At 50.7% G+C, this 8,670-nt stretch overlaps 1 protein-coding gene across 3 annotated transcripts in view; it reads right to left on the minus strand.

Annotated features, from left to right (window-relative positions):
• LOC147650809 (axonemal central pair apparatus protein HYDIN-like) overlaps positions 1-8,655 on the minus strand; it is a 56,558-nt gene extending 47,903 nt beyond the window's left edge. The window contains exons 1-7 of one of the 3 annotated variants that reach the window (XM_086847720.1): positions 8,293-8,655; positions 6,843-6,962; positions 5,647-5,760; positions 3,987-4,106; positions 2,072-2,206; positions 964-1,163; positions 394-518 (exon numbers count right to left, since the gene is read on the minus strand). In XM_086847720.1, the coding sequence (XP_086703846.1) occupies positions 394-518; positions 964-1,163; positions 2,072-2,206; positions 3,987-4,106; positions 5,647-5,760; positions 6,843-6,917 (769 nt within the window). In that variant the 5' untranslated portion in view covers positions 6,918-6,962; positions 8,293-8,655. Of the gene's footprint in view, positions 1-393; positions 519-963; positions 1,164-2,071; positions 2,207-3,986; positions 4,107-5,646; positions 5,761-6,842; positions 6,963-8,006 lie in introns of all 3 variants that reach the window. The other 2 variants (XM_086847721.1, XM_086847722.1) reach the window with 2 other exon arrangements.
• Positions 8,656-8,670: the final 15 nt, after the last annotated feature.

An 8,670-nucleotide genomic window follows, 5' to 3' on the forward strand; every position in this document is an offset into this window, starting at 1 on the left:
GGTCTGTGACAAGCCAGTGGAGCAGCAGCCTATGGGACAGAGGTGTGCAAGAAATACACTGCATTGGAGAGAGTCTGATGGAGACCTCACACCTCACACACAGCACTGGCCAGAATAAAACAAAACTTCAGCCAGGCATAGCCACGTGGCAGTGGAGAATCAGGGCTCCTCCTTCCTCCACTCAGCAACTCTCAGCAAAACAGGAGCCCAAAAATCTTAGTCCTGTTAGAGGGGATGCACTTTATCAGCCCCCTAAGCACCAACTGGTTCTCAGTTTTCTTTGGGGTTGAGCTGGAACAGGGGAGGTACACCTAGAGGGAATTGAGGTGGCTGGCACAACAGGGAGTGGTGCTGGAGAAGTGTCCTGTGCCCCGTGCAGTGCCCAGCACTCACCTGTGTTGTAGCACACCACCATGGACCCAAAATGGGCACCAGTGGTCAGCGGGTGAAATCCCACTGTCACCTGCACGCTGTCACCAGCACCCAGAGCTCCCATGGCCGGAACCACGGAGAAAGGACTGCAACACAAAGAGAGAGATCAGGACTCAGGGGACATCTGGGGATGATATTCCTTCTGCAGTGCAGGTCACTTCGGCTCCCTTGGGCAAGCAGGGAGCACAGAAACCTCAGGCAACAGAAAAGAGACAAAACAGGATCAGAAACAGCTGCTGACCCACTTCTGAGGGGATACAGACCTCAGGAGATCCTGTGGGATAAAATGACCTCATCTGCCCCATACTCTGCATCCAGCTCTCTGCAATGAGACCCAAGGATCCCACTGCCAGCAATCCCATCAGAGAATGGTTTGTGAAACCACTGAAAGCAAGAGCAGATGCCATCCATCCTGCTCACTTCCAGCCAGAGCTGCAGTGCAGCCCTGATGCTCAGCTTCCTTTTGTTGCTCTTTGCCAAGCCTATTATCACCCAAAGGTGTTTTGCACAAGGACAGAGGAGCTGCCTCACCTCTGGGTGCTGATGTAGTAATGAGCCTCCAGGTTGCCAGTGTTGCGAAGCAGCAGAGTCTTCTTGGTGCTGCTCTTGACCGGACACTCCGAGAAGTTCAGCTGGTCTGGGATGGTCAGGATAGCTCGGGCAGCAATGGCCCAGATTGGCACAACTATCCTTTCTGTTTTAGTGATGCAGACCAGCTCATGGGAATAATCCTGCAGGAAAAGAAACTAGCTCAGCATGGGGCATTTAGTGCCATTCCCATGGCAGAAGAAAACAATGGCCTAGAACCCTTCAAGGGCATCTATTCTATTCTATTCTATTCTATTCTATTCTATTCTATTCTATTCTATTCCACCCCAAAATGAACACTAAGTTCTACCAATAATATTATTATTACTAAAGGCACCAGTGCACTTTGCAAAGCCTATCTCAGTGGCATTAAGCTCTCATGTCATTAGGGTCATACAGAGAACTGCCCTAGGCCACAGCTTTTACTCTAAAGTTAAATGATGTTAAATAATTTCCAAGTCCCTTCTAAGGAACATGGAGCTAGGGAACACAGGCCATTCCTCTTTAGGTTCCTGTATTCCTGCTGTTTGAGAATAAGACCAAATGTTAAACTGACTCTAAGCAGCAAAAGGAAAGGAAGGTGAGAAAACAGCTGCACCCAAAAAGGTCCTGCACCTCTGGTCTAGTGTAGAAACATGAGTTGGCTCACAACTCCCCTCTAACTTTGCCTCTCCAAGCAAGTCAGGAGAAGAACAGTGCTAAGAGGTAGCAGGATGCTGTTGGATGTTGTTTGTTTCCCTTCCTCCCTTCCCTGCCATGTCCTAAACCCTTCTGTATGAACAAACCTCCAGATCCCAGCACTGAGATCAGAGCTCCAGGGCCTTGGCACTGCTGCTCAAATCTCCCCAGCAAAGCACGTTTGGCACGGAATGGGGGCCAGTGGACAGAGCAGCCCCAGTGACAGGCATGAAGACAGAGCCACAGCAGTGTCACTGCCACAGGCTCTGGGCTCACAGCTCTGCCTGCAGGTTGTACCTGCCCTACAGCAGCTCTTTCAGCAGGTGGAAAACCATGGCTCTGGAGATAATGGTGTGTTTTGGCTCAGTCTCACCTTGCTCTCGCTGGGGGTGAACTGAATGCGCACACGGGCAGTCGCACCTCGTGGCACAGCACGGTACGCGTCGTTGGGGCACACCAGCCTGAAATAAGGCGAGCTCTGCATGGAGACCTGCACCAGCTGAACACACTGCAGGGAAGACATGAAACAATGATTGTGCCACTTGTGCAAACAGGCTGACAGGAGACCTGTCCGTGCCCTGCTGACATCCTTCCTTGATCCCTTTCCCAAAGCACTTTCAGCTGTGCAGGTACAGGCACATCATTCACAAGGGACAACTTGAATCCCTTCTGTCTGGCTCATTTTGGCCAGGGGCACTAGGGCAGTGCCCCGTGGGAAGGAAGGGCCCAGCAGGTCAGCACCAGCAGGATGGAGACAGAGCACCTGCACCAAGTCATCTGCACATTCAACAAGACCAAAAAACCTGCTGGCTGCTGCCTGCACACAGCCATGCAGTGGTGTTCCAGACAGGGGATGTGCTACCTGAAAGCAAAGCAGCACATTATCCTGGGGGAAGGAAGGAATTCCCTTCTAGCAGATCAGGTTTGCCTAGGGCAGGTCTGGGGATACAGTCAGGCAGGCAGACCAGCAAGAGAGGAGACCAAACACTGTGGCCTCCCTGGGAATAAAAGCAAACCTGAAAAGGCAAAGAAGGAACACAGCAAAACAATCCCTAAAACATGGAGATGGCAAAAGAGAATTTAAATGAGCAACTACAGCAGCAAGGAAGAATCATAAAACCAGGACAGCAATCACTTTGCCAAAAGTGATGGAAATACAGACAGGCTGTGCCTATTGACTGTGGGCTTCAAAGGCATTTTCTGCCTGGACAAACATGACCAGTGTTGACTCACATTGCAGCATTAAAGCAATCTTGGCTCCCCAGGGGCTCTTGCTGCCTGTGCAGGTGAGCTGGGCTGCTGGGCATTCCTGCCTGCAGCCAGCAGGCCAGGTTCTGCCCTCTGGGATACACAGACACAGCAAATGTGCATTTTCTAGCACATAGATATCAACCCCTGAGCACCCAAATGCTCTCAAAAAGTCTAAACCAGATGATTTTGACTCCCTCCTGGCTCTTCCCACCAGTCCACTCTCGGCACAAGCCTCACTTGAGAAAATGTTTCCCTGACTGAAATTCAAATGGTTTCAATTTTCCTCTTTACAGTGGAACACAACTGCTGACATTTTTCAACTTTTTCCCCTCTCAACTCTCTTAGGAAACTGCAAAATAATCACAATTGCCTCAAGTGAAGGTGAAATCCTCCAGGAGCACATGACTTTGGATGTGCTGTGGTTCTCCAAAGGGAAAGCAGAGCACCACGTTGCTTTTGGAAAACCTGAGCAGAGCTGGATGAAGCTTAGCAGGAGCCTGAAGTGGCACCTAAAGGCCTCTCACTGCTTCTGCTGCATCAGTCTGACTCCAGGGCTGTTTCAGAACACATTTCCTGCAGTACCAATGCCATCAGTGCTAAGTGATTCCAGCATAAAGTGGAGAAGACTCAGCCCATGAGCTTTGACTGTGAGCTGCTCAAAGGGAGCCAAACAGGCTGAGAGAGGCAGAGATTCCTACCAGGATTCCTACCAAGATTAACCAGGGAGACACAGCATGTGGTATAGACTCAAGGCAAAGCATGAAAGCAGGTTAGAACTGTACAGCCCTCAACATTCCTATCAATCCAGAGCTTTCAAGAGAAAGCAAATCCTTTTGGGATAGATACCATCAATGCATAGGCAAACTCAGGGGAGAATTCCCAGCACAGCAAGATTTCCAGCATCCTGCAGAACAAAGGTGCTGAGACATTTTCTTCTGGATGTGCTGCAGCAGGGAACTTGCTTTGCTGCACACCATGGGAATGACACCCCTCTCCTCTTCCAGCACAGTGTTAAAGCTCCAGGCCCCAGCACTCACCTTGCTCTCATTTGTGAGAGACAGTTCCATTTCAGAGACTTCATGAGCCACGAAGTTCTGAAACACCACCTCTGGTGGGGAAACACGAAACGAGCTCTGTTTCGGGAGAACTGGCAACAACTGGAGAGACAAGAGAGAGCAGGGAGAGGTTCAGCTGCTGGGAGGAATGTTCATGAGGGAGACTCTTCCTCTGATCCCCAGTGAAGTACAGACTCTGGGAGAGCACGTCTGCCCAGGCCACACTGGGGAAACAGTAGCTCAGCCACCTCTGCTCTGAGCTGCTCAAGAGCTGCTGGGCCACACAGGGCAGGGTATAAAAGAAGCCATATAAAAGGGTATAAAGGGTATAAAAGAAGCCATATAAAAGGATATAAAGGGTATAAAAGAAGCCATATAAAAGGGTATAAAGGGTATAAAAAAAGCCATTTTGGTGAAGGGTGTGTGTGTGCTCAGCTCTCAGGGAGGGAGACACACACCCAGCTCAGCTGAATTGTCACTAATGAACAGTTTTCTTTTGCTTCCACAACTTTGTCCCCTTTAATTGTATTTAAAAGTTAGTGTGTTTCTAACAGAGGTAAAGGCAAAAATAAAATAACACAGAAATTAGGAAAAAGACAAATGAGGTGAATGCTGAGTGAGGATAAGGGTCAGTTCTTTTCTCAGTAACTTGGGTAAGAGTAGAGTTAGTATCTCCTTTTCCCATGAGCTTTAAATGGGTGCTTTCTTGTAGTCTATTATTGCTGTCTTATTTGATACCATTCTAGAGGCATGTCTGAAATGACACAACAGCAGCAAATGCTTCTGGAGCAGAGACATTGCTTTGAGAAAACTCTCCCCTGTTGTCTGCCTTCTCCAGCCACACTGCTGCCACTCCAGACACACCAGCAGCTCTCCTGTGGGACTGCACTGCTGAAGGGAGTGGCTGCAGCACACTGGCCCTTGGTTGTGCCCTTCTCTGAGCTGTCCCTGACCTCCCTCTCCAGGGCAATCCTTCACCACTTTGTTACTGTCTCTTGCTGCCAATTTCCTGCTCAGCACCCACCTCGGCCACCTACCACATCTGGACTGTGCAATGTACCCAGCCAGTCCTGCAGGAAAAGCAGCTTTAAACACACCTCTAAGTAGGCACTGATCCAGAGAAAGCACATCCATTCCCCCTGCCCAGGGCGAGTCCCCTGTACACCTGGCAGCCTGCAGAATCTCTCAGGCTCCCAACACATTGTTCCAACCCAAAGCATTCATGCAGTTAGTTTTGTTAAATCTGCAGTCATTCCTGCAGCTCCTTGGCCTTCAGAGGCCAGCACTGCCACTGTGGATGGAATCCTATGACCCCAAGCATTTGATGGTGACCACAGCAAAGCAAGAGGTGGCTATTTCAGCAGGAGAATGGCAAATGGCAAATTTGTGCCTTTGTGTCCCCACCCTTCCCCCCACTGTTTTAGCAATGGCAGCTCCACTCCAGCAAACCCCAGCAGTTTCAGCAGAAGTTATTTGTGTTGGCTTGGTGCAGACCAGGACTCCAAGTCCACCACTACCAGCAGTTTGCAATGACAACAGCACCTGGACACTGAGGGATTTTGCTGGAGGCGAGCCTGTCACAAGCACACACCCTCCTCAAACCTTGCATCAGACAGAAAGGAAAAGAGCAGAAAAAGGCTACCTTCTGACCAGTCTCACTCGTGTGTAGAAATGGGCCAATTCTGGGCAGACTACTCTCCCCAGCACTGGCCTCATTCTTGTTGAACTTCTCTCTCGAGAATCTAGAGGGAAGCAGCTGAAAGGAAAAAAAACCCAGCAAAAGCATCAGAGATGTGCTTGTTCAGAAAGGCTTTTCTTGAACAAGTGGCACTGGTGACTAATTGGTGATCACATCATCTAGGACAGTCCTGGAAGCTCCCTAAGTTACTTGTTGAGATACTTAGCATCAGTAAATTAATAACAGAGCAGAATAGACATACTCCAACCACATGGCTGTGTCCCTCAGCTTCTCCATGATTTGATGGGACATGTTTGGGGATTTCTGCTCTTTGGGCATTTGTTTCCTCTTTAGGTTCACTGGATTGAGGCAGTGATCTTTTCAGAGAGTGGGGAGGAGCTGTCAGAACTCCCTAACTCCATCCCTGCACAACACTCAAAGCTCACAGCGAGGAGATAGCGCTGCTGGGTGAGTCCAGGAGATGCAAGAAAGCAAAGTGGTACCAAGAGTGAGGGGCACAGGAAAGTGCCCAGGTTTTAGTTCTCTCTGTTAATTAGCATTTGCTTGCTCTGTCTGGGCTCCCACAGCCCTCCACAGAAGAAAACACAGGGATCTCCTGGACAGAGCCTCAGCAGCAGGGCATCTTCAGTCAAGCGAGCTCCAGACAGCCAAGGGACCTTTGTGGCCCTGACTCCAGTGCTGTCTGCAGGGCTGGATCTGTGCCCCACGCAGGAGATGAGAGAGAACAGCTGCTCTGGAACCTCTGCTGCTGGGACCAGCCGTGTCTCTCAAGGCTTTGGGCAGAGTTGGAGCTGCCCAGGTGCTCAAGGGCAGCTTTGTGAGAGCAGCACAGTGAGTGCCCAGCCTGGCAGAAGGAATTGCTGTGACAAGGGCAGGGAGAGAAGCGCATGCTCAGGGCTCCAGCTGGACATTGGTTTCACTTGGCCCCGCTGGCACAGCCAGGGAAGACACTGGAGTGTCCCTGGAGCAACACACGCTGTTCCCAAGTGCACCAGGACAGCCCCCAGCAACAGGAGCACGGCACAGAGAGCTGGGGAGGGCTCTGCAGCCTCACAGTGCTGCTGGACAACAGGAGGGGCACGGAGAGGAGGGACACCAGGTGCATTTCCAGCCTTAACACAGCCCCAGAGGCTACTTACACTAAAAGACTTCAGTCTTTCCCTGAGCAAAAGCCGAGGAGGTGTCGTTGTCTTTTCTGGGAATCCAGAAGGCATTTTGAAAGCAGGAAGTCGCAGAAGATCAACAATGCCTCAAGAAAACTGCAAGGAGCAAGAATGGAACTCTGAAAATCCAGAATCCAATTCACGGCAGACTCAAGAGATACACTGCTGCTAAAAAATTTATATTACTTAAAAGTAGCCAAGTGCTTGTTTGGTGTGAGTAGCTAGGACTGTTAGGCCTCTAGTTGAACTATATGGCTATGTTGTGCAATTCCAAAATGAATCACACTGAAACCTGGAGCTAAAAATCTGAATAACATTAATAATAGTTAGAGCAGACTGTAAAAGCTGTAGCTTTAATATTATTAGATTCAATATTATACTACTACTACTACTACTATTATTATTATTATTATTATTATTATTAATTTAAATATTAATATTATTTAAAAATAGCTAGAATGGACTTCCTCTTCTTTAGGCTAAACACCCCTTGCTCTCTCAGCTGCTCCTCACAGGACGTGTGAGAGACTGGAATGTTATGGCTAATGGCTTAAATCTTGTTATAAAGCATTTTTTGCCCGTTGTGACAAATTTGTATAAAGCAGCTGTGACCACCAAAGCCCAGCCTTCCCTGGAAATGCCTGCTGACTGGAACTTTGGACTGTGAGTTAAGCCACCTCTCAGGAACTTGAGACAAACTAGAGGTGACACTATTGTCCTATGATCTCAGGTCTGGGGAGAAGTCAACAACACTGAGGGAGAAAAATGTATCCACACCAAAGCCAAAGGCAGCAGCTGTCCTGAGAATCAGCTCTGTGTGGCTTCAGGCTGGGGAAGTCACAGGCACAGACTCATCTGCTGAGGCCAGGTTTGCACACAAACCTCCCCTCAACAGAGGGGCAAGGAGGAAATTTTGGCCGTGTGGCATAGGCTCTGGTAAGAGGCAGTGCACACCCATCCTCCCTCCCACAAAGCGGCTCAGCTCTAAAACCTCCCCCCACAAGAAGGCCACATGCAGGGGACATTGCCATGAGGAGCAGCTGAGGGGGTGTCACAACCCATCCAAGGCCTCCAGCGCGCCCCCAGAGCCCTGCCTGAGGCCTTGCACCAGATGAGTGCAGGGGATGCAAAGTAACACACCAGATCCGAACATCCACAACACAATTCGGGGCACAGATGTGACAAAACCAAAAAGTACAACTTTAGTCCATCTCTGACTTCAAACAAAATTCGGCACTCCCTCCCAGAGACCAAAGCCCCGCGAATTCGGGAGTCCCTGGCAGAAAGCAAAGCCCCGCGAACTCGGGACTCCCTGTGAGAGCAATGCAGCACGAAGTGCCCCGCACAGCCCCATTCCCTGTGAACAATTCCCCTGGCGAGTGGCCCAGGGGAGCCGTGTGCCCGTGCCCAGGCTGCGCACACCCACCGAGGATCGCGGTCTCCACGCAACTGAGCCTGGAGCAGCAGCGCCGCGGCCGCTGCGGCCGCGGTTCCCCGGCAACCCCGAGCCCTGCCCGTGCCCCTGGCTTCCATCTCGGCCTCCGCTCGAGGCCTGTTCCGCCCTCGGAGCTCCCTCGGGCCCCGCCACGAGCCGAAGGAATCCGCTGCGGGGCCCGGAACGTGCCGGGCACGTTTCTCGCTATCGCCAGAGCCCCGCACCCAGCTCCTGCTGCTGCTGCTGCTGCTTCCAGCAGGAAAAATCCCAGCGTCTGCAGAGCTCGTGTTCAGCGCTGCCTACACGTGGCAATGAGCGAGCTGCAGCTCCTGGCACTAACGGGGAGCTTCTCCTGCTGCTCAGGGACAC

Source organism: Cyanistes caeruleus, chromosome 12 (genome assembly GCF_971803275.1).
Source record: "Cyanistes caeruleus chromosome 12, bCyaCae1.hap1.1, whole genome shotgun sequence".
NCBI lineage: Eukaryota > Metazoa > Chordata > Aves > Passeriformes > Paridae > Cyanistes > Cyanistes caeruleus.